General features: G+C 40.3%; 1 protein-coding gene across 1 annotated transcript; it reads left to right on the forward strand.

Annotated features, from left to right (window-relative positions):
* The first annotated feature begins 6,109 nt into the window (after positions 1-6,109).
* LOC129352470 (solute carrier family 22 member 16-like) lies at positions 6,110-25,538 on the forward strand. The gene is given in 9 exon segments (XM_055021491.1): positions 6,110-6,364; positions 7,760-7,978; positions 7,980-8,234; positions 9,536-9,653; positions 11,270-11,831; positions 19,629-19,756; positions 22,228-22,337; positions 22,575-22,674; positions 23,912-25,538. Coding segments are annotated over 9 exon segments (1,731 nt in total). The 5' UTR covers positions 6,110-6,320; the 3' UTR covers positions 24,107-25,538.
* Positions 25,539-25,674: the final 136 nt, after the last annotated feature.

The raw sequence follows: 25,674 nt of genomic DNA on the forward strand, positions 1-25,674 counted from the left end.
TCTTGAATGAGGAAGCCTTTATCTGCCATGACTTCATGTCCCAGCTCAAGCAGAGGAAGGATTCCACTGACCTTCGTTATTTCTTTGTCGGAGATGCAGCCTGTGTACAACGCTGAAATAAATGTCACCAACCCACTGGGAGCAACTCCAATCAGCCCTTTCAGAGTGCTGTGGTTCTTGTAGGCAGAGAACGTTTCAGACTGTAAGGTGAGGGATGATGGCGTTTCCAGAGCAACTTCTGTGCAGTCCAAGATGACACGGACATTTGGAAAGAACTTCAGATATTTCTGAGGCATACTGGCTTTTACCTTCTCACGACTAATCCACAGGTTGATGGAAGAGAACACAATGAAGAGGTAGTTGGCCCAGGTGATGGTCACTTGGCTGACAGTAGCTATGCTGACTTGAAACATGTCAGCAATGAGCTGCTCCTTCATGCCCACTGCTACCCTGAATGAGAACATCAGGAACTCATCAATCAGAGGCATGCAGCGGGCAGGGCTGGCTTCAGCACATGCTTCCTCTCCAAGTTTCTGTGCTCTGGTCCAGAACACCAGGCGTGATGCAGAGGGTGCAATGGATTCCCAGAAGATCTGGAACACACATTCAGATGGAAATTTGGTGTAGAACCGGATCTGGTCATCAGAGGCACAGTAGCGGCTAAAAAGTGTGGCAGACAAATCCACTTTTTTAAGTCTGGCCTCCAACTCCTTGATATAATCCAGAGCTTCATCAAGTGCACCTGTAAAACCACTAAATAAAATAGCAAAACATACGGTTAGCAATAAGTTTTAGTTATATATTTGAAACATTACTTCTGTGAAGATCAATACATGTTGTGAGTCGGAGCATGTATTTTTTTTTATATGCGAACAGTATACAAAGACTCGTTGAGGTACAAAGAACATTACAACATAGGTAAATAAGAAACAAAGAAAACAAGGGGCTAAAAATACAGACAGAAAAAAACAAACAGTAAGGCAAATGACTAAAAAACCGAGCAAGATTCAAAACAAAAGAAAAGTAGAGATACTGTCAGTTACTTTTTTTGCAAACCTAAAGTTTCAGGGAAATGTAAAACAGCTTAAACTGATTAATAAAAATCAAAACAAGGAGTAGAACCTCTCCATTTACAGCAATGTATATGATACTTAACAAGTAAGAAAACAATATTTACCACATCAGATATTTGATCATCAAGGTCATCAACATAATACAATATGTGGGTGATATTTATCTCAGGGATGTCTTCAATTTTAAGACATAACCAATTTTTAACATCTTTCCAAAGTTTAAAAGAAAAAGGACAGGAAAAAAAGAGATGACTTAGAGATTCTTCTGCACATTTGCAAAAAGGCACAACATGTTAAATCAAATTTAAATCGTTTGTGCAAAAATTCAGCCACGGGGTAAATATTGTGAGAGATTTTGAAATGAGTTTCTTTCACCTTGGGTGAAACCGGACATTTAACATACTCAGAAAACGCTTTCTCAATTAAAGACAAATTAGTTGTTACCAAAAAATTATTATTGTAATTATTAAATAATTTAGATTTGAAAGCAGTCACAAGCATACCATTATTACACTTTTTATCAGTCACAATATATTCTCCAATTTTCGAGTTGGACCATGTATGTATACAGCCATTGACTTAATCTCTCCACAATACACTCCTGATCAAAATGTTAAGACCAGTCAAAAAATTGCAAGAATTTGCATTTTGCACTAATGAATCTTAAGAAGGTTCTAAGTAGAGCTTCACAATGTTAAAAGAAAACAATCAGTGCAAGAGACAAGAACATTTGAGCAGGGAATTTTCTGAAAACTGCATTTACACTCAAACATGATTTTTTTCAGCTGATCAAAAGTTTAAGACCATAGCTCAAAAAACCCCAAAACCCCCGAAAACAGAAATCAAAGTGCCAAAAAAAAAAAAACCTTTTTTGACTGGTCTTAAGATTTTGATCAGGAGTGTATACATAACCACATAATCTCATAATTTCATTATTATGTGATCATAATAATACTAATACTAATAATAATGATAATATGGCAACAGTTGTATTTTACTGAAATTATCTTACATGGAAAATATATACAATATACTATCTTTTACCTGCGGGTGGATGTGCCGTGTAGTCGTGGTCCGCAGTAACATCTTCAGCCTGGCTCGCTTTCTGAGAGGACAAGCTGCCGTTTCTTAGCCCTCTCGAAAGCAGACTCTCTCATTGCCGGTGCAGTGAAGTTATTCCAGGCAAACAGGGAAGGAACAGCTCCACTTTTAAGGCGGCTGGTGGTGGATCCGCTAACAAAATCCTCCGGTGTGAAGTGGCGGCTACATACGAAAGTACTCCCCGACTTTATGCAAAAGTCCGGACCTTCGTCTCTTCGGATCGCCTGGATCCACTGCCTCCGTTGGTCCGGGTCCGTCGGGAACGCATGATATGACAGATAAGGCTGTTTTGTTGCCCCACATGAACAACCAGGGAATGAACAAAAACAACTGTGCCGAGACTGAGCTATTTTCCCAGCCTTTTAATGCTAACGCTATAGCCACCGGAAGTTGTCCAACGCCACATCCGCTCCGGCCCCGCGCTTGCGCACATCCGCCCCTGCACCGCGCATGCGCACAACCACCCGGCACCCGCGCATGCGCACTACCGCCCTGGCCACGCGCATGCGCAGTACCGGCCAGACCCCGTGCATGCGCAGTACCAGCCCGGCCCCGCGCATGCGCACTACTGCCCGGCCCCGCACCCGTGGGGCGGGGCGGGGGTATTGCACAGAGTACATCTGGTTGAGAAGAGCAGTCCTTGCTCGCGATCCAGCTTTGATTTTTGGTTACGTTCTTTTCGGGTTAACATATGTCCGCAAACTAAAGTTACCACTTCAACGTTTGTTTGTTTACTCTAAATTCAGGTGTGGCAGCGCAGAATTTTTATTTGAAGGGATTTCGTATCTGGAATTAGAATGTCTCCGAGTGAAACCTCACACTCTGCGATCGAACCCGTTACACCTACGATTTTACATCGGCTAGTGTGTGTTCTCTCTCTCACGTTTTCAGAATCCGCCGACTTTTCTAAAATCGTGTAGTGTGAACTGGGCTTTAGATGAAAGGGACGTCAGAGTGTCTGACGTATGCAGAGCATCAAACTGTGTTTCTGTTATTTTATTTTTTTATGGAACACAGTCGGGGTTTTCTGTGGTGACAGATGAGTTACACATATTTCAGTGATTCCTAAAAATGTAAAGCCAAAATCTGCTGCCTCGTGGAATACATCTGTGCCTGTTTTTTTTCTTCCACTCCTTCAGAGAACAGATGTCATATAAACTCATTCATCTTGTTGAAAAAAGTGCAAAGTGTTATTACAGATGAGTCACAAGTTGGTTTTTAAATCAATAAACTATTTAACTAACACAGAAACTTTTTTTTTCTGTCTAATGCCACTTGAAAAAAAAAAGTTGAAAACCCACATGTTGAAATAGCTGTTTGGATTAAGTGAGATACACTGATGATGTGTTAAAGAAAGAAGAAAAAAGGCAGGGCAACTCTATTGAAAGTTTAAAGAAAAAGCAAAAAAAAAAAAAAAAAGATGAATGTCTTCCATGTATTTAAAATGGAATCTAAATCTAAATGCAGCATGTCCTGCACTGTGCCGAGGTTCTGTAAATAAGGTTAAACTGGAATCAGCTTGACTAAAAGAGCTCAGAGTTGAAGCTACCTCACAGCTGGTGGCCACACTGGGAACTGGATGAACAGTGTGACGTTTATCCTTTAACCTGCTGCTGCTGAAGTGGGAAGAGACCAGTTGTGACAGGAGCAGGTGAAGGTTAGACAGTGTTTGCACTCCGCTGGGCTCCAAGTTATCACTGACACACAAGTTCAAAGAGCTATATCCCCACAGAGGTACATGCGCTGATGCAATCTGAAACTAAGCCACACATTGGACATTTTTGTCAACAAAGCGTAAAAACAAAATGTTAAAAATGAGTAAAGCTTCTCCAGCACCTTTAACTTTTGAACATTTTGTTATTTTTCAAACACAACCTTTAATATGATTTATATAGTTTGCATGGCGCAAACTACCGATGGTGAAGAACAAGGACAATTATATTGTGCATGCTTTTCTAATTGTTTTTGCAATAGCAAATCAGAAAAGGTGTGACAAACATTTTTATTGAGTTGCTTTCACTACGACACTTTTGAAAAACTGTCATAGCAGCCATTTGAAAACTGTACTTATAGGAGGATGCACTGACTGTATGGGTCCTGTTTTTACAGAAAACACATAAACAGAACAGTAAAATATCACAATGAGGTCAGCAAGATTTACCATAACGACATGCTGACATGTCACCGAAAAAAAAAATATATGGAGGAGGAAGTAATTTTCTACTGCTGAGAAAATTACTTATCAGATGTGATATATAGTGTTGCGGTGCTGTGTATGTTTCCATTTACTGTTTCAATGTTACAACATTAATGTTGTAAAGCTCTGTGTTTTAGAATACTTTACTTTTTCATTTATTTATTTTTTAAAACAACAATGTTCCAGTTACTTTTTGGATGAGGATGACACAGGTGTTGGAATATTTAACAGTTGTTGAAACTCAATATCTGCCACTCAAAACATTTTGGAAATATTTCTACTTCAGGACAAAATAAAACAAAAAATAACTTTTCTAATCCACAAAAAAGGCTCCAAACCTCTAAAAAAGGTGATGAATAAACATTTCAATGACACACACAAAAAGAAAAAAAATGCTATTTCCTCTTGCTCACACAAATGGAAGAGCACATAAAATATCCTCAGATGGAGGATAATAAAGTGAAAAAGAAGATGCAGTTTACTTGTACGTACAAAATGTTTTACTGCTGTCTATAAATGTTTGAAAAACTAACCTCTTTTGAGAAAAATGTCCTCTGCAAACTTTTATATTTTGCTAACAGAAAAGCAACACCCCCAATCATGACTTTACTTAATGGATTTGGGCAATCAGTCAGCTGTTTTGATCAGTCCACGATATAAAGGAGATAAAGTATTTTTCAAAGAAAACTATTTATAAATGACCTCTTATCAGTTGCCAGTGGTGATCAATTTTATTTATTTCCATCTGACAAAGTGCACCACAGATACCATCAGCACTCCTGCTGGAGCCAAGCAATGCAGTCAAAAGTGACAGCTGCAGCATATTAATCATTAATCAAAGATAGGATCAATGCATAGGCAAAACTGGCAAAGGCTACAGTCTCAAAATCGCTCTAGTGACGCGTGAGAATTGTTTTCTCAATGTATTTCTTTCAGAAGATTCTGTGGTGACAGACGAGTTACACAGAAGATTCTTCATAAACGTTATTGGCACAATAAGATATTGACAACACAGATCCAGTTGCAAATAATCTTGTGATATGTGAATTAAGATGATGTCAGTAAAAATACAAAATATTAAAAAGTATTCACACTTCTTGAGAGTTTAGTGTTACAAACTCAAACTTTCTCTTCTTGTAGCCAGTAACAACAAAGTTGAAGAAATGTTACAATATTCACTATTTTCTCAGTTGCAAAAAATTAATAAAACATATTTCTTTTTAACCAAGGAAGAGTGCAAACATAATATTGTTAGAGTTAGTGACGATAAAATCAGCTGTTCATCGTCAGTTTTTCTCACTCTGTACAAGTCTGTCTGTACAGCAGTGAGAGTCTTTACAGGCTTTAACTTTGCACTGGTAGCAGATTACAGCAGAAATGTGTTTATAGAAAGCCCGGGACGCCCAGGGGGAAACATGCTTGGTGTTTACAAAGGCATGTTTACGCTAGGAGCTTCTCTGTCTTTATATTGTGTCCCTAAAATAAGAGCTCTCCGGTTAGATTACGTGTTTGTTTTCCCCCTTTCTGGAGGTCACTATCAGGTGACTGATTCTGAAAGCTCGCTGTCATTAGTTGTGTCAATTTAACACGATTGATGGTCGCATGACTGCATCAAAAGCCCTGATTATTCAGCCTCTGATCACATTTGAGTGACTTGAGGGGGATGGAAAGAAACACAGATGATCATATTGACAGGTCCGGAACGAGCTTCATTAGGCTGAAAAAGTACAAGAAGTACAAGAAGAAGTTTTGAGAAGACATCTGCCATGCACGCGTGCGTGCGTGTTGGCGTGTGCAATCGGTGAATAATACATTTTGCGCCCCTCCTACTCACCGCGAGTGAAAGTCATCTTGAACGTTTTCAGCTCCGAGCCGCTCAGAGAGAGCTGCGCTGTCTGCTCGGGAGAATCGCACCGGGAGCGCCAAGGCGCAAAACACAGACCGCAGAGATGACTGTGGAGAGGATGTTCGACGAGTATGGACACTTCAAAAGGTAAACACTGACTTTCCGTCCTTAGTTGTCCCTCACCACCCCACGTTTTTGTTGGCAATATTCTGAACATTGTTCTGATTGAAATGGATTTCAGACCGTTTTAGTAACCCTGTTTTAAAAATAAACACTAGTAACAGCTGTTTCACCTGAAATCATTCATTGGTGATTTTAATAAACCATATTCCATATATATATATATATATATATATATATATATATATATATATATATATATATATATATATATATATTATATATATATATAAGGTCAGTTATTTTCATTGTGTCATATAATTTTTGCTTTCTAGAGTTTTTATTGCACTGGCAGATGGATGCAGACAATAAAAGAACCGGAATTATTTCTATATTTTGGCTTCTCAGCAAAGTGCTCTGAGAAAGTTTCCATTATCTTTCCACCATTTATCAAGTTACAATCACAGACTAGAAATTGTTGTGTACGTTTGTTTTCAGCACTTCTGAGTCAATTTCATGTTAACTAAAAGTAAATAATACTTAAAGTATTATCTGCAAAATAGTACCAACGGGAACAATTAGATTGGGTGGAGAGCACTTGTAAGCAGGACCTCTGCTGACTTTCTTTCAACAATAGCTTCTTCTTGTCGCTGTTCAATAAAAAACAAATCTCCTCACAATTATCAATTGTCCCATCCTCCACCTGAGCTGTGAATATTTGCAGCTCCTTCAAAGTTACCATGTTGGTTTTGGCTGCTTCAACAATTAATGTTCTCTTTCCCTGTACTGCTGTCGCTGGTGCCTAATTTTACTTCATGTCCATGCAATAATCTGAACAGTGATGAGTGAGATTCTGAAAGCCTGGGCTGTTGCTTCATAACCCAACCCTTCTTTTAACATCTCTACAAGCCCTTATCCCTGACCTGTTTCCTGGACTCATTGGTGTTCATGTGCTCTTTGTTCACTCATGTTTTCTAGCAAACCTCTTAGTTCTTAAAACAAGAAAGCTTGTTTTAAGACGACTGGATTTATACTGAGACAAAATGACATCCTGGTGAACTCTATTTTCTGACTAGTTGTTTAATGGGAATAATTGGTTACACTTGTTCTGTAGTTAGGGGTATCAGAGCAAAGGGGTCAAGCCACAAATACACAATATTTTGAGGATATATGTTTGTAAAAATCAAGAACAGAACAAAAGCTACTCTGCATTTTTTCGTATTGGGCTGTGAAATAAAGTGCAATGTGACAACCTCTGAGATGGTTCAAGCAGTATGAACACTTTTGTAGTAGGTTGTTTTTATTCAGTACACTGTCTCCTTAGAAAGATATACCAACAATCGTTAGAAGTCAGGAAATGTATATTAAACATAACAGAATGACTTCCTCTTTTTAACCATTTACATTTTAACTTCTCTCCAGGTTCCAGGCCTGTCTGTATTTTGCTGCTGTCTTCCAGGCCACAGCATGTGGAATCCACTACCTTGCCTCAGTTTTTCTGGTCGAGACTCCAAACTTTGTGTGTGGTGTGCCAGGCAACATCACCGATGTCCTGTATGGTAATATAACTGGATCCAGTCTGGAAAGTGTCTTGCCAGTCATCAAGCCAGCTGGCGGGCCTTTGGTGGTCGAACATCTGACGGGAGCAATGGGAACTCAGCCGGTGCCGCTCCGCCCTGCGCATCAATCCCCAGGACTTTACATATGATTTTTATGGCAACAAAACTATGACAGACTGCAGTGGGAACTTTATTTACGACCACACCGAAGTTTATAATAGCATTGTGACAGACTGGGACTTGGTGTGTGAAAATGAGTGGCTGGCCAAACTGTGCCAGCCAACTTTCATGCTTGGAGTCCTGATCGGAGCACTGCTGTTTGGGGATATTGCTGACAGGTAAGCAATGGTTCCAGAATGGAGTAAGAAAGAAATCAAAGCATTTTATTGTGAATTATAATTCATTTTTTTTGTTTGTTTTTTTGTCAGAATTACAGCTGTGGAAAACATATGACAACTAATTATGAAATGTTCGCATATTGATTTCTAATTCTTAAATAAAGATAGCCTTGCATGTTGTTTCAAATATGCTCTACATCAAGACTCTTTTTCAAACAGTGTAACAGCTGATTTCTCTTTTAAGCCCCACTAAACTATGATCACTTTCAATCTTGTCATGTGATGCACTCTCTCAAACTGTCTGAAGCAACACTAGGAGAGCTCCGACAGATAAATTGACATGGCTTAACAGCTGAGACTTGGCTGGTCAGCATTTATAGGAGAGCATGCTTGGCATGTAGTCTACTAAATCATTTAAAAGGGTCTACACTGACAGATCACAGATTACTTTCTTGGAAAATGTATTTTTTTACCGATTAAACATTATTATTTGAGATAACATTTGGACTTGCATGTATAAATTCAAAGTGACAATTATGGTCATGGTTAGTCTTCCAACCCTGCGATAAACCTGCAAAACAGATCTTTTAAAATAAAATGCAATAGAAAATTTATATTTTTGTATTTACAGAAAGAATATTTGGTAAAGCTGACTCAAACATCTTCCTTTACATATTGCTCTTCCATACTGGAAAACAGCATCAACACCTTTCATTTTCCACATCTGTCTTACTTTGTCCTCATGGTTTCATTGAACTTTCAGATGTTATTGACAGAGAGGAAAGCACGAACTGCATTAAAGGGAACACAAACTCTTCCTCTACTTTAGCCATTCTCAGAACCTCCATCTTTTAAATTCTGGCATTATCAATCTCCACTATGTTGCATCCTGGTGGTGCAATAAATTTATTCACAAATTTTGAAATGTAGTACAATTGACCAGAGATCCTCAACTCCAGTCCTCAGGGCCCACTGCTCTGCATGTGTTAACTGGTTCCCTACCGCTGAACACCTGCCTTGAATGAATGGGTGATTATCAGGCTTCTCAAGCAATTGCAGGCCTGTTAAGTAGATAATGATGTCAATAACATACATGAAACAATGGCGTTATCGTTGTTTGGTAATAATAACTCCATCAAATAGCCTTAAATAAGTCTACCTGCTGTTGCAACCAACTAATTCCTTGATGTTTTACTGCAAGTCTGACCTAAACATGAAACCTCCTCTATTCTTCTGTTTCTCTGTTCATGTCCATCTTCCCGTGCCTCTCTGCACTCTATCCATGGTTGTCTTTTCAACAGAATTGGTCGTGTGAAGATTCTGATGATCACAAGCCTGTGCCAGTTTGCACTTGGGGTGGCCGTGGCATTCTCTCTAAATTACTACTTATTTGTGGTGCTTCGCTTTCTGCTGGCCATGGTGAGGTCAAGGTTTGTTTAAAATGACCAGTCCTTTATTATTTGGTATTTAAGTTAACTCTTAAATTCACAACTTTACCATTTACTAGAAACTGTTTCTTACTGTAAAATCCAGATAGACACTGAGTGATTTTAATATTTAGTTCTTTCTGCTTATGTTACTGTAAGTGTCAACTTTATTAACAAAACTATTTAAAGAGTGGAATGATGTTTTTATTTTAACTTGAGCTAAAGAAAGAAGAGAACTCAAATGACAGTGTATTTCAGTACTGCCATAAAAATTTGTGAACTCTTAAACTGTATGCCACTGACACCTTTTAATGGGGCATTTAAATTAATTTTGAACATTTTCTTAAGCTGAAACTGCCAATTTACCGTCTTATTGAAAATATCTTTTGTCACTCCACAAAAAAAAACCATATATATTTATATATATGTTAATAATTGTAATAAAAAGTCTCTTAAACTTTAGACGAAGATCTAAGAAAAAAACTTCAATTTTTGCCACACTGTGTCCAAAGTAGTACTGGATGAAATCTGATTAGAGAAAACATGAAAGACGTTAAGAGGTCAGAGTACTTTTGCAGGTCTTTGCCAATACAACAACTAGACACTGAAATTTTAAATTAATATATCACAAATACACCATTTAATAATTTGAATCAGTCTTAAACCTGCTTTATCTTATATCTGCTTCTTAGCACTTGGCTGTATCAATGTAGATCCTTATAGCAAGGGAGCATAATCACTTGTATAGGCTACCAAGTGAGAAAAGAAAGAAAAAAAAAACAAGAAACAGCCAGACTTGTTATTTCCCACTAAGATCAGGATTTATGAAGAAAACACATGTATCTAAAACAATATATATAGGATATTTTAAATGCATGTATCTATGTGGCCTTTTATTTTAGGTAAAATTTTTCAGAGTTGGACATGTTAAAATGTCTCCAATTAGCAGAAAAAATATTTAACATAAAAAACATGTTAACAAGAGAAAAAAAATAGACATTATAGTCTGAGAAACAAATAAACATTATAGGATGAGAAACAAATGGTTTGTGAGTTGTGCTGGAAGAAATCTTTGGTAATTTTATTCTCCATCATCTTTTTCCAAGCCCCCTTTCCTCATCAGCAGCAGCTGTTGTTTTTCACATAGAATCAGGCGTTCAGATAGTCCCAACTTACCAACTGTGACTGTGCAGCTTTAAAGCCATGAAGCTCAGCTTTGAATCCTAACCACACAATTTAAAATTATTGAGACAGTGTGTCATGGAAGGATCTAATTAATATGGCAAAGAAAACAGTGACTTGTGCTGACAAATGTTTGGAGGTTTAGGGAAGATAGGAGTCTTTATAGATTCTTGTTTTGCACCCATTTTAAACACTTTCTTATGTTGGCAAGTTGTATGGCAGTAAAACTTCAATGTGGTCTGAAAAGGAAGACAAGCCCCATTTAAACACTTAACAAGCGGACAGTTTGCATTTGGTGCCCACAGTAGAAACACAAAGTACACATAAAAGCAATTTAACTCTGCAAATTCTGTACTGTAGTCATTGCACAAATTATTTTTCCTTTAATGTTAGTCTTCTTCCTTTGTTCCCTGTTGCTGTTGACAGGTGTCCAGCGGCTACCTGGTTGTTGTATTTGTGTATGTGACAGAGTTTACGGGCAGCAATGTGCGTACATGGACTTCTATGCACATCCATGCGGCCTTTGCAGTTGGCATCATGGTAGTGGCTCTGATGGGTTACCTAGTCCGAGTCTGGTGGATCTACCAGATCATCCTCTCCATGTGCACCTCACCCTTTTTGCTGTTTTGCTGGAAGTTCCCAGAGACGCCTTTTTATTTAATGGCCAAGGGCCGTTACCAAGAGACTCAGGCCCTGCTGGACACAATAGCCCGATTCAACGGACTTGAGTGCCGACTCAAGGCGGAGGATCTGCTGGAGCCAATGAAGTGAGAGAACGGCAAAGCGCTGCTTGAGAAGGAGGAAGAGGAGAGACCTGCACAACCTGAGAAGAAGCTATCCATCCTGGATCTGTTTTGCAGCTGGAGGATGGCAGGCCGTACTTGCACAGTGTGGGCCATCTGGTTCATCGGCAGCTTGGGCTACTATGTCTTCTCTCTAGGTTCAGTGAATCTGGGAGGAAACCAGTATGTTAATCTTTTTCTGGCTGGTGAGTGTCAAATCAAAAATAACTTTAACTATGTATTAAATATATCCATTCTAAAGCTAGATGTAAACAATGACATATTTTAGTAAATATCTTTAGGGAACAAAATCTGTTTTCCAGAATCTAATTCTGGCACTTTTTTAAAATTCTTCTTATTATTTTTTTTTTTATAATGGATGCTGTTTAGCTTTCAATACTTTAATACCACAATTTACATCACTACATATCTGCCATGGATTTTAATAGTGTATTAAATATGTGCCTTAATGCAAGTTGTCTTTATCAGATAAATCTGAAACAGTAGCACACAATTCAATAACAGTTTATAACAGGTAATATATATATATATATATTCTATGTGAATATATATAATATATATATATATATATATATATATATATATATATATATTGTATATATATATTGTATATATATGATATATATATATATATATATATATAAATTCCCTTCTCACCCACCGCGGGTGGTTCTTATCCTCTGAGCTCGGGTCCTCTACCAGAGGCCTGGGAGCTTGAGGGTTCTGCGCAGTATCTTGCTGTGCCAAGGACTGCACATTTCTGGACTGAGATGTCTGATGTTGTTCCTGGGATCTGTTGTAGCCACTGCTCCAGTTGGGGGTTACTGCCCCGAGGGCCCCGATGACTACAGGCACCACTGTGGTCTTCACCTTCCAGGCCCTCTCCAGTTCTTCCCTGAGGCCCTGGTATTTCTCCAGTTTCTCGTGCTCCTTTTTCCTGATGTTGCAATCACTTGGTATTGCTACATCAACCACAACGGCTTTCCTCTGTTGTTTATCCACTACGACAATGGTTGGTTTGCCATTACCATTTTGTCTGTCTGGATCTGGAAGTCCCACAGGATCTTAGCTCTGGCGTTTTCCACCACCTTTGGGGGTGTTTCCCACTTTGATCTCGGGGTTTCCAGTCCATATTCTGCAGATGTTTCTGTACACTATGCCTGCCACTTGGTTATGTCGTTCCATGTACGCTTTCCCTACCAGTATCTTGCACCCTGCTGTGATGTGCTGGACTGTCTCAGGGGCCTCCTTGCACAACCTACACCTTGGGTCTTGTCTGCTATGGTAGATCTGGGCCTCTATTGCTCTGGTGTTTAGGGCCTGCTCCTGGGCGGCCAGGATGAGGGCCTCTGTGCTGTCCTTGAGTCCAACTTTTTCCAGCCATTGGTAGGATTTACTGATATCAGCCACTTGGGTTATTTGCTGGTGGTACATCCCATGTAGGGGCTTGTCCTCCCATGATGGTATCTCTGGCACCTCAACCTCCGTTCCCTGTTGTCTGAGACATTCACTGAGCACATTGTCTGTTGAGGCTTTGTCCCTGATGTATTTATGGATCTTAGTTGTTTCGTCCTGGACAGTGGTTCTCACACTCACTAGTCCTCTGCCTCCTTCCTTGCGGCTTGTGTACAGTCTCAGGGTGCTGGATTTGGGATGGAACCCTCCATGCATGGTTAGTAGCTTTCTAGTCTTAGTATCTGTGGCTTTTCTCCTCCTTTGGCCAGCTAATTATTCCAGCAGGGTATCTGATTACTGGCAGGGCATAGCTGTTTATCGCACGGATTTTTGTTCTTGCCATTGAGCTGGCTTCTCAGGACTTGCCTTATTCGTTGGAGGTATTTAGCTGTGGCTCCTTTCCTTGTGGTCTCATCGAGGTTGCCATTTGCTTGTGGTATACCTAGGTACTTGTAACTGTCCTCTATGTCTGCTATTGTTCCTTCTGGGAGTGAGACCCCTTCTGTGTGGATGACCTTCCCCCTCTTTGTGACCAGCCGACCACATTTCTCTAGTCCGAATGTCCGTGCTGTAGATCCTGGTGGTGTGGATCAGTGAGTCGATGTCTCGCTCACACTTGGCGTACAGCTTGATGTCATCCATGTAGAGTAGGTGACTGATATTGGCCCCATTTTTGAGTCTGTATCCGTAGCCAGTCTTGTTGATAACTTGGCTGAGGGGGTTCAGGCCTATGCAGAACAGTAGCGGGGACAGAGCATCTCCTTGGTATATGCCACATTTGATGGACACTTGTGCAAGTGGTTTGCAGTTGGCTTCAAGGGTGGTTTTCCACAGCCTCATCGAGTTTGCAATGAAGGCTCTCAGAGTCCTGTTGATGTTATACATCTCTAAGCATTCAATGATCCAAGTATGCGGCATTGAGTCATAGGCTTTCTTGTAATCAATCCAAGCCATGCACAGGTTGGTGTGTCGGGTTTTGCAGTCTCGGGCAACTGTGCGGTCTACGAGGAGTTGGTGTTTGGCTCCTCTGCTATTTACACCGATACCCTTCTGTGCCGTGCTCATGTGTTTATCCATGTGTTTGCTTATCTTGGCCGCTATGATGCCTGACATGAGCTTCCAGGTTGTGGAGAGGCAGGTTATTGGTTGGTAGTTGGGTGGGACTGGACCCTTTGATGTATCCTTCTGGATTAGGATTGTCCGCCCTTCAGTTAACCATTCAGGGTGAGTCCCACTTTGTAGCAGCTGGTTCATTTGGGCTGCCATTCGCTCATGGAGAGCAGTGAGTTTCTTTAGCCAGTAGGCATGGATCATGTCAGGCCCTGGTGCTGTCCAGTTTTTCATACCTGAGACTCTTTCTTGGACATCTGTCACAGTGATGGTTACCGGGGCTTGCTCAGGGAGGTTGCTGTGGTCCTCTCGTAGAGAGATCAGCCACTGTGCATTGCTGTTGTGGGACGCCTCCCTTTCCCATATGCCTTTCCAGTATTGTTCCGTCTCCAGCCTTGGGTCTGCTCTGTTGTTATTGTTACCCTGCCATTGAGAGTACACCTTAGCTGGTTGAGTGGAGAAGAGCCGGTTAATCCTTCTGGATTCATTCTCCCTTGTGTATCTCTTTAGGCGGCTGGACAAGGCTTGGAGCCTCTGTTTGGCAGTCTCAAGTGCTTCAGGTATGGGCATCTGCCTGTACTTTCTGGGTACTGTTCTTTTCATTGCACCCTTGTGGAGCTCTGACAGTTGGCTCACTTCCCTCCTTGTTACCTTGATTTAGCCTCTAACCGTCTTTTCCATGGTGGGTATTGGGTCTCATGGTTGCTCTTATAGCCAAGTATCTCAAGGATCACTGATGCTGAGTTGTAGATCAGCTCATTGGTTTCTGTTATGGTGTTGGTAGGGATCGTTCTCAATGCTGCATTCACATTCTCAATGAGACTTTCAGATGGTACTTCACTCAGCCGTTGTAATTGGCGCCGGGGAGGCCTGGTTGTCATTCGGGTCATGATTCTCTCTCTCAGGTCAGCAGCTGTCTCGTTCAGCTCTGTTTCGCTCATTGGGGCCGTGTATCCCCTCACTGGGTGGGGACTTGTAGTTAAGTCCCCACATGCCTTATGTATTGAGCTATCCAGTCAGCTATATATATATGACCAGAGCACCTTGATGACAAATGGGCTACTGGAACAAGACGGAAATGGGCGAGAGATGAAAATGTGGATCTGTTGGAATGCTACTACTCAAGTAACCCTAGTGAGAGAGGTTACATGCAAAGACTGGGGAAGGAATGGTTACTTCGACATCCCCAGTCAACACTAAGCGCTAAACAACTAGTAGCTCAGTGTTCCACATCCGCAAACGGCAACTGCTATCACAACTTGAGATTGATGAGATACAACACAAATGCTACGGCAAAAGGGAGGAACCCGGATGTCAGGACTGTGGGGACTTAACTACAAGTCCCCACCCAGTGAGGGGATACACGGCCCCAATGAGCGAAACAGAGCTGAACGAGACAGCTGCTGACCTGAGAGAGAGAATCATGACCCGAATGACAACCAGGCCTCCCCGGCGCCAATTACAACGGAGTGAAGTACCATCAGAAAGTCTCATTGAGAATGTGAATGCGGCATTGAGAACGATCCCTACCAACGCCATAACAGAAACCAATGAGCTGATCTACAACTCAGCATCAGTGATCCTTGAGATACTTGGCTATAAGAGCAACCATGAGACCCAATACCCACCATGGAAAAGACGGTTAGAGGCTAAAATCAAGGTAACAAGGAGGGAAGTGAGCCGACTGTCAGAGCTCCACAAGGGTACAATGAAAAGACCAGTACCTTACCTGAAGCACTTGAAACTGCCAAACAGAGGCTCCAAGCCTTGGCCAGCCGCCTAAAGAGATACACAAGGGAGAATGAATCCAGAAGGATTAACCGGCTCTTCTCCACTCAACCAGCTAAGGTGTACTCTCAATGGCAGGGTAATAACAACAGAGCAGACCCACCAAGGCTGGAGACTGAACAATACTGGAAAGGCATATGGGAAAGGGAGGCGTCCCACAACAGCAATGCACAGTGGCTGATCTCTCTACGAGAGGACCACAGCAACCTCCCTGAGCAAGCCCCGGTAACCATCACTGTGACAGATGTTCAAGAAAGACTCTCAGGCATGAAAAACTGGACAGCACCAGGGCCTGACATGATCCATGCCTACTGGCTAAAGAAACTCACTGCTCTCCATGAGCGACTGGCAGCCCAAATGAACCAGCTGCTACAAAGTGGGACTCACCCTGAATGGTTAACTGAAGGGCGGACAATCCTAATCCAGAAGGATCCATCAAAAGGTCCAGTCCCACCCAAACTACTGACCAATAACCTGCCTCTCCACAACCTGGAAGCTCATGTCAGGCATCATAGCGGCCAAGATAAGCAAACACATGGATAAATACCAGAGGAGCCAAACACCAACTCCTCGTAGACCGCACAGTTGCCCGAGACTGCAAAACCCGACACACCAACCTGTGCATGGCTTGGATCGATTACAAGAAAGCCTATGACTCAATGCCGCATACTTGGATCATTGAATGCCTAGAGATGTATAACATCAACAGGATTCTGAGAGCCTTCATTGCAAACTCGATGAAGCTGTGGAAAACCACGCTTGAAGCCAACTGCAAACCACTTGCACAAGTGTCCATCAAATGTGGCATATACCAAGGAGATGCTCTGTCCCCGCTACTGTTCTGCATAGGCCTGAACCCCCTCAGCCAAATTATCAACAACTGGCTACGGATACCGACTCAAAAATGGGGCCAACATCAGTCACCTCCTCTACATGGATGACATCAAGCTGTATGCCAAGAGTGAGCGAGACATCAACTCACTGATCCACACCACCAGGATCTACAGCACTGACATTGGGATGTCATTCGGACTAGAGAAGTGTGGTCGGGGGAAGGTGATCCACACAGAAGGAGTCTCACTCCCACAAGGAACAATAGCAGACATAGAGGACAGTTACAAGTACCTAGGTATACCACAAGCAAATGGCAACCTCGATGAGGCCACAAGGAAAGGAGCCACAGCTAAATACCTCCAACGAATAAGGCAAGTCCTGAGAAGCCAGCTCAATGGCAAGAACAAAATCCGTGCGATAAACAGCTATGCCCTGCCAGTAATCAGATACCCTGCTGGAATAATCAGCTGGCCAAAGGAGGAGATAAAAGCCACAGATATTAAGACTAGAAAGCTACTAACCATGCATGGAGGGTTCCATCCCAAATCCAGCACCCTGAGACTGTACACGAGCCGCAAGGACGGAGGCAGAGGACTAGTGAGTGTGAGAACCACTGTCCAGGACGAAACAACTAAGATCCATAAATACATCAGGGACAAAGCCTCAACAGACAATGTGCTCAGTGAATGTCTCAGACAACAGGGAACGGAGGTTGAGGTGCCAGAGATACCATCATGGGAGGACAAACCCCTACATGGGATGTACCACCAGCAAATAACTGAAGTGGCTGATATCAGTAAATCCTACCAATGGCTGGAAAAAGCTGGACTCAAGGACAGCACAGAGGCCCTCATCCTGGCCGCCCAGGAACAGGCCCTAAACACCAGAGCAATAGAGGCCCAGATCTACCACACCAGACAAGACCCAAGGTGTAGGTTGTGCAAGGAGGCCCCTGAGACAGTCCAGCACATAACAGCAGGGTGCAAGATACTGAAGGGCGGACAATCCTAATCCACCCAACTACTGACCAATAACCTGCCTCTCCACAACCTGGAAGCTCATGTCAGGCATCATAGCGGCCAAGATAAGCAAACACAGGGAAAGCGTACATGGAGCGACATAACCAAGTGGCAGGCATAGTGTACAGAAACATCTGTGCAGAATATGGACTGGAAACCCCGAGATCAAAGTGGGAAACACCCCCAAAGGTGGTGGAGAACGCCAGAGCTAAGATCCTGTGGGACTTCCAGATCCAGACAGACAAAATGGTAATGGCGAACCAACCAGACATTGTCGTAGTGGATAAACATCAGAGGAAAGCCGTTATGGTTGATGTAGCAATACCAAGTGATTGCAACATCAGGAAAAAGGAGCACGAGAAACTGGAGAAATACCAGGGCCTCAGGGAAGAACTGGAGAGGGCCTGGAAGGTGAAGACCACAGTGGTGCCTGTGGTCATCGGGGCCCTCGGGGCACTAACCCCCAAACTGGAGCAGTGGCTACAACAGATCCCAGGAACAACATCAGACATCTCAGTCCAGAAATGTGCAGTCCTTGGCACAGCCAAGATACTGCGCAGAACCCTCAAGCTCCCAGGCCTCTGGTAGAGGACCCGAGCTCAGAGGATAAGAACCACCCGCGGTGGGTGAGAAGGGAATTTTTATATATATGGGTGCAAAACGTTTATATATAATATATATATATATATATATTTCATATATTAAAATGAAAAAGGCCTTCAGATGTTAGTTACAGCAGCATTGGTGGGAAATCAGTGTCTGTAAATAACTGCATCAGTCTTTGTTCCTCTGTAACAGTTTGAAAAAGATCTTCAATTAAAATCCTGTAGGATTTTCTTCTTTGAAGAATTAATTATTTTTCAAAGACGGCCAAACACATGTTGATGGAACAAAATGATCTTTGAGCGAGTAACCTAAAAATATTTTCTGTCCTTTGTTATATTTTGTCTGTGCTACCAAAGAAGTAGTTTTGGTTTTATATGTACAGCATATATATAGCAAAACCCATGGTCTAACTATTGAGAAAAGTATTTTTTTGTCTTTAACTTGTTACCTTTGTCATTATTTGGTTTTCTTAACCATTCATTAAAGGTTTTGTCTGTGGTGTCTAAACTTTTCCATGCTGTAATACTTCAGTGATGTGTGTTAGAAACATGTGCTGTTGTCCAATTTGGGGTTGTTAACAGCTCTGTTTATGGTAACCGAGAGCCAAGAATGAACACAAACTGTCCTCGGCTAAATGGTTTCCGCATCGCATCTAATAAAGAAAATAAGATTTGTTGAACAAATCACAGATGCAATGTAATGCTATCCTTAGAGTACCGGGCTCCTCCCAGGTCCTGGTTTAAAGCTGTCAGTTCTTCTGAGAAAAACTGTATTATTTTTTGAAAATTTGCAGCCTCTATCCATTGACTAAGTTATTCCTTTACTAAACTTGCATTGTCAGTTAAGCTGAATGTTTTGTTCTTTTAGTTTCCAGTAAACTATTTTAATTTCTTTTAAATCCTGCAGTTAAATTTATCTGCTAGGCACATGTTGCACTCAAAAATTTGGGATGAAGCACCCCTTTAATAACTCTTTTTCCTTTAAAACAAAAATTAAAAGAAAACATCTATTTTTTCCGTTCCTGGATCTCAGGGTCTTCGGTGAATACCTTGAAGTTTCCTTCATTGCTCAAACACTGGCTGGCTATTTTGATCTCCTAGATTAAATATCTCTGTGTCAGTCGCATGACAAACCTTTGACCACATGGCTGTTTTGATTGGTTGTTTCCAGGGGCTGTGGAGCTCCCTTCTTATCTGGTTGGCTGCTTTGCAATGGAGCGGATTGGGAGGAAGAAGACATGTGCTCCGGCTCTGCTCCTGGCCGGGGTTGCTTGTATGCTCATCATTGTGGTTCCTGCTGTATGTATGCAGATGTTTTGCACAGTTTAAGCTCCAATGATGCAGCAAGTTGTTCATTTGTGTGCCAGTTTACATTGCTTCTCCATTGTCAGTAAATTCAACCACATTTCAGCATTTTACGGCATTAAACAGAAAATAGTTCTGCAGCTGCAACAATGTATGAAGTTGTAAGAGAGTGTAACAGGAAACATGTAACATAGGGGTATTTTAAAGTGTTGCACAATGCATTTTTTTTCCTTTCGGTGTTTAATTTAAGAAAGTGCTCTGAGGTTCTAGACGGCTACTGTCCACCACTATGACATATGACACTTCCTGTCTGCAATGTGTTTGTGCTCTAGTCTCTGACCGACATTACTCCTGTTTAAGTCACTTTAGCTAACAGCTTGCACTTAATGTTTGAGTAAATATAACCTTTGACCATTTTGAATTGAGTATGTCCAGCACAAGGTGAATAAATAGCAACAAAAATACAGCTGAAATTGAATTGACACATTGCCTGTTTTATATTTGTTCTACATTATTCTAGATCCACTCACCAGAGTATACACAAAAACACAAATATATGATATTTTCACAAACATAAAATTACTTCTGCTACATAAGTGAAAATATTAAATGTGAAAAATCACTTATAGAAGAACCCTTATACAATATTATGCAGTGCTCTTGATGTCACAATTTTGTTTTCAAACAATGACAAAATGATTTGCTGATATTTTAAAGTCCGCAGCATTTTAATATTAGCATTTAGTATGACTATGACAGTTAGTATAGGCTAAACTGCATCTGTTTTATTCGTGTAGGGAATGCAGACTCTTATCTTCATTCTTGAATTTCCCCCCAAAAAATAAAATTAAAGGCTGTAAAAATGTCAATTAGTGAGCTAAACTCCTACACAACTGTGAAAACTAAACAAACAAACAAAAAAAAAAGAGCTGCATTACCTTGGCTACTATGTGTGCTTCTACAATCAGTGCAAACACAGCAGAAAGGTGTAAAGTTGAACATCTGTTCTGTTCAAGTGGTTTCACAAAAACTTCTTGTTTGTTTTTTAACTGAAAATTACAACCAATGAGTTTTGCGACATAGTTAGCACTATGTTTAGACTTTTTGGTGAAATTTGGCAGCTGCATATGATGAAGAGAAACACTCCCACCTTTCACAAGTGACCTCTTTGAAAGAAATAAGATTACCAGAGAAGACTGCTTTCCTGTAAACAGCTCAGTGTGCAGCATGTCACAGCACCAGCACCACATATGCTAGATAAAGTGACTGTTTGTTCACCACATCAGTACAACCCAAATTTAGCTTTACTGAATTTAGGGCGGACGGGAAAAAAAGCCAAAAAAAAAAAACATTTGGCACCATTAAATTATACACCCCTCTGTCAGCGTTTTCAATTGTGTCTACATGTTGCTTCAGAGTAAAAGAGATACAATTACTCAGCTCAGTTCCCAGAAACGTATTTTTGCACAGCAGCACACAGTGGTGCAATGAGGCCAATACATTGCAATTTATTTTTGCTTTTAGTCTGTGCTTTTTTGTTTTATGCCTGCAGACAGCTAAAGTCAGGTACATAGCTTCATTTCTTTCTGCAAAAAGCGTGAACTCAATTTTGAGATGTTTCTCAAAATATCATTGGCTAATTAGTGTTTACACTATAAACACCCAGGTGCATTCGGATGTATACATAAAACAATTTTGTTTTCTTGTTTTTTTTTTAAACAGCACCTCATTTCAGATTCTTCCAAATGGAATGGAGAAATTGATATCATGATCCAGAACACTGTTAAATTGCTAGTTTGCTTACATACAAGCAAATATCTGGGTAAAAACAGATTAGAAAAATATTTGTTCTTTAAAGTCAGTGAAATTACATTTAGATTTTTTTTTGCTTGGCATACATTTCAATTTCTATGAATAATTAACATCCAGATGAATACATGGTTCTTACAAAAAAGATTCAGTTTTGCCAAGCAAAATAGCATTATTGTGAAAATTAGAGATATCAATCATTTATATTGATGCTTTAATCATTTATAAAAAGCATAGCAGGAAAACTCTGGTCAGCATTGCTCAACAATGTGGCTAGTTTTCATTGCAAATAAATCACTCGTAGTGTGACCCTTCAGCTGTTTGTAATGCGAGAGCCTTCAAGGGGAAGAAACTCATGTTGCCATAAATAACATAAGAAGGGATCTTCTTAGGGTAGGGTAGGGTTAGGGTTAGGGTTAGGGTTATGGGTAGGGTTAGGGTTAGATGATGAAGAGTTAGATGAATTATGTTGGTGAATCAGTGAGTCTGTAAGTTCAAAAGTCTAGCTTTATTCTAAGAAATAAAAAAATTGCATGCAATATAGCAAGTTAAAGTCTTTGTATATAATGTGAAATTATCACTATGTCACTTGTTTCTTACGGTCTTGTTCTGTTTATTGTCTCCTATCAACAAACGTTACCCAACCCGACCTGAAGGAAATAGAGTCTCTGGCCGTCGCTCTCAGTATGATTGGAAAATTTGCTGTGGCAATTGCCTTTGGCCTCATCTACCTGTATACCTGTGAGCTTTACCCTACTGTCATCAGGTGAGGAAAAAAATACAAATTCTAACATACACAAAACATATGACAATATGTGGCTTCCTTTTATAACTATTTCTTCATAGAAATATCTTGCAAATTTAGAAAAGAGCTCTTATTCAAGGTTCCATAGCTCTTCTAAAATAGCTGTAATCAATAATTTGCACCAATGGCAATTCTGTTCTCTTGATTTGGTCTATCTGGACTAAGTTAATGCATCGTGCTTGAATGTTCCCTCTGCAGGTCTCTGGCAGTCGGTAGTGGCAGCATGATGTGTCGTGTTGGTAGTGTTGTGGCTCCTTTCTGCGTTTACCTGGCTGATGTCTGGGTTTATTTACCTCAGGTATGACCTTTTCTGTTCTTTTTTTTTGCAAGCTTTTTGAGGGATACTGTTTTTTTTTCCATTTATATCTTTCTGCATCAAATCCATTAGGGTTTAAGTGACTATTATAGATTCCACAAGGATGCATATGTCTAGTTAACTCCATTCACATAATTAGGAAACCAGGAAGGCAGAATCATTTTCAAAGGTTTTATTGGCTCTAGTGGGCTTTACTTGATAGTAAATTGACAGGAACGTGGATATTGAGAGACGGGGAAGAGATGCGGCAAAGGTCGCCAGACCGGGTATCAAACCTGCGACAACCACGTCGGGGATTAAGGCCTCCATATGTGGGTTGTGCTTACCCCCTGTGTCACCACAGCACCCTCATGCAGAAACATTTTTTTAAAACTTGTGTGCCTTTATCTGTTAATAAAGCCAAATGTTGCTTTCACAGCGTTCCATCTGTATGCATTCTCTGTGGGACAGATGAGAATGTGCTAAATATCTATCAGCCTCAACTGGACCTGTCACAACAGCATGCCTCTTACCCTTTCTTTATCGGTCAGATCCAAACTAAAGATTGCAATCCCAGACATGCTCTCAAAATCATACCCGCAAAGTTTATATTTATTGGCTCAAATTGGTTTCTGTGGTGAGGAGTTGCAAAAAAGAAGCCACATTAGTGGTGGCTACGCCTCAATCCAAGGATGAGTCTTCCTGGTCTTTTCTAACAGGATCGACTGACTCAACAACTCAAGCTGATTTATTCTGTTCAGCGCTTGACCTGTAGCAAAACATCCCCTACATGAAGGGATTTCTGCCCAGAAACCTAATTCATTACTGCGTATTTTTTTTCCTCTGGCAGTACTAAATCTGAATTCTCAGCCAAAACAAGAAAAAATGAAACAGATATGTTAAATATCTGTTATGTTAAATATTTATTCTTCCTAATCAAAATCTTTAAACTCTTCAATGTTTGTTTTTGCTCTAACATAAGAATCTAACAGGTCACAATTTGCATATGCAATTTTTAGACAGATTTTCTTAGTGAAGCCATATATCTGATGAAATAGAGTTTTAAAAAAAGTTCCTGCATGGTTTTGAGATGAGTCCACCTTTACTGAGGAGCTCAGCATGCTAAGGAAATTTGTTAATATGTTGTTTAAATGCATCATAGTCTGTGTCCCTCTTGTCACAATATTCTCATTTTATATGCTTTTTCAACATAAGATATACTTTTACCATCTTTTTTCAGCTCATTGTAGGAATCCTGGCATTTATAATTGGAGTACTTACTTTGCTCTTACCTGAAACCTTGGGCAAACCTCTCCCCACCACTTTAGAAGAGGCTAAATCTCTTGGAAGCAAACCCAGAAAGAAGAATTCAAGCCCTGGCAACAAAGATGCAGAGGATGGGATGGAGCTAAACCAACATGAAGCTAAAGCCTGAGCTTCCTCACTGCTGGGAAACCAGGCCATAGGAGGAAAAGAACTGAGAAATGAAAGATAAACAACCTATCAATGGTTTATTGTACTGGTGGAAAATTTAAAAACCCAAAACAAAAAAGCTTTTATGAAATCGTTGGAGCTAGGGTTTGTTTTTTGTGGACATTTTTTTTGGCAAACTGACCAACAATTCAGTACAAAATGGGGCCCTGAGGACTTTTCAACTCAATGTCTTCTGCTTACCTACATGGGTCAATGTTTGATCAACGAAAGAGTATGAATGTGTGAATGTTAAGTACATATTTTGAGACCACAGGAAAATGAATAATACTTAAAGGGTCAGATCAATTTTAGTATTACTTTTGTACTTGACGCTGATTTTTAAAGACGACAATGGTTGGACGGATAAAGATGCCTACAGAATTACATTTATTGTAATTATTTAAGTTAAAACAAAATAGACTTATTGCTTTACAAGTAAGTTATTTAAGATATAGTTTAGGCTGTTTGCACTGTGGAATGTATCATAATAGGAAAAGTGCCTTTTTTAGAAATTATTCTCAGGGCATTCAGACGACTGTGAACAACTTAAAGTATTACAGTTTAACATCAGTTTGACAGCCTCATTACTTCCTTGACCTTGAACCCATATTTACGGGTTGTGTATGTGGGTGTATTTTCTGGTTTAATCTATTGTTGAGAACTTTAGTTCAGTTTTTCCTCATGCTTGTATTTCTGTTAGCAATCTGTATGCTTGACATACTCAAGGATATGCACGTCATTACTGTGTTCAGGAGCCAAGATATAATCTCCAGATGTTTGGACCAAATCCAGGAACAAACTGTTGTGTTGAGGTGATGTATGGCTTCCTATAGCCATAGAGAGCATTAGGAGGGTAAATTATGAAATTGAAGCATTGGTGCTCGGAAATCAGATCTACAATCATCACAAATGGCTTCATTGCCATTGTTTTTATCATAATAGAGAAATACATGTAACACACTGAGAATGTATTCCTCTTCATGCCTACCGTAGATTTGCTTTTCAATTCCATTTATGTTTCTGCTTTAGGAAACATATTTTACAATGATATCAAGCAGAGAAAATAAATAAAGACTGTTTCATAAATACCACATCCACAGCTTATTCCAATGTCTTCTGCTAGAAAAGAAGAAGTAAAGAGACAAAGCTTTTCAGTTAAATAATTTGTCTATGCTCTTTTGTGAACATCTGACATACACTGTTTCCTGTTTGTTGCAGCAGACGAAGTTCAACTGAAGCAGTAGCAGAAAGTTCACTCTCTCTGCATCACCTTTCACATGAAGTAAATCTTTGTATTCAGCCTCTGAGTGGAAAAACTGCACATGGATTACCTGAAAAGTCTGTACCAATGTTTACATTTGTGTGGATGGAAAAAATTAAAGAAGTCTGCTGCAGTTGGGGCTGAAATTTTCCTGCTAATGTTAACCACTCCTTCTGTCAACTGATGGAAATTAATTCAGTATACAGAAATTACACTGTACTGGAAAAAGCAGAAAAACAAAAAAATGTTGCCCATTCCTTATTACTGCC

The sequence above is a fragment of the Poeciliopsis prolifica genome, unplaced genomic scaffold (assembly GCF_027474105.1).
Source record: "Poeciliopsis prolifica strain line A6 unplaced genomic scaffold, Auburn_PproV2 SCAFFOLD076, whole genome shotgun sequence".
Lineage (NCBI taxonomy): Eukaryota > Metazoa > Chordata > Actinopteri > Cyprinodontiformes > Poeciliidae > Poeciliopsis > Poeciliopsis prolifica.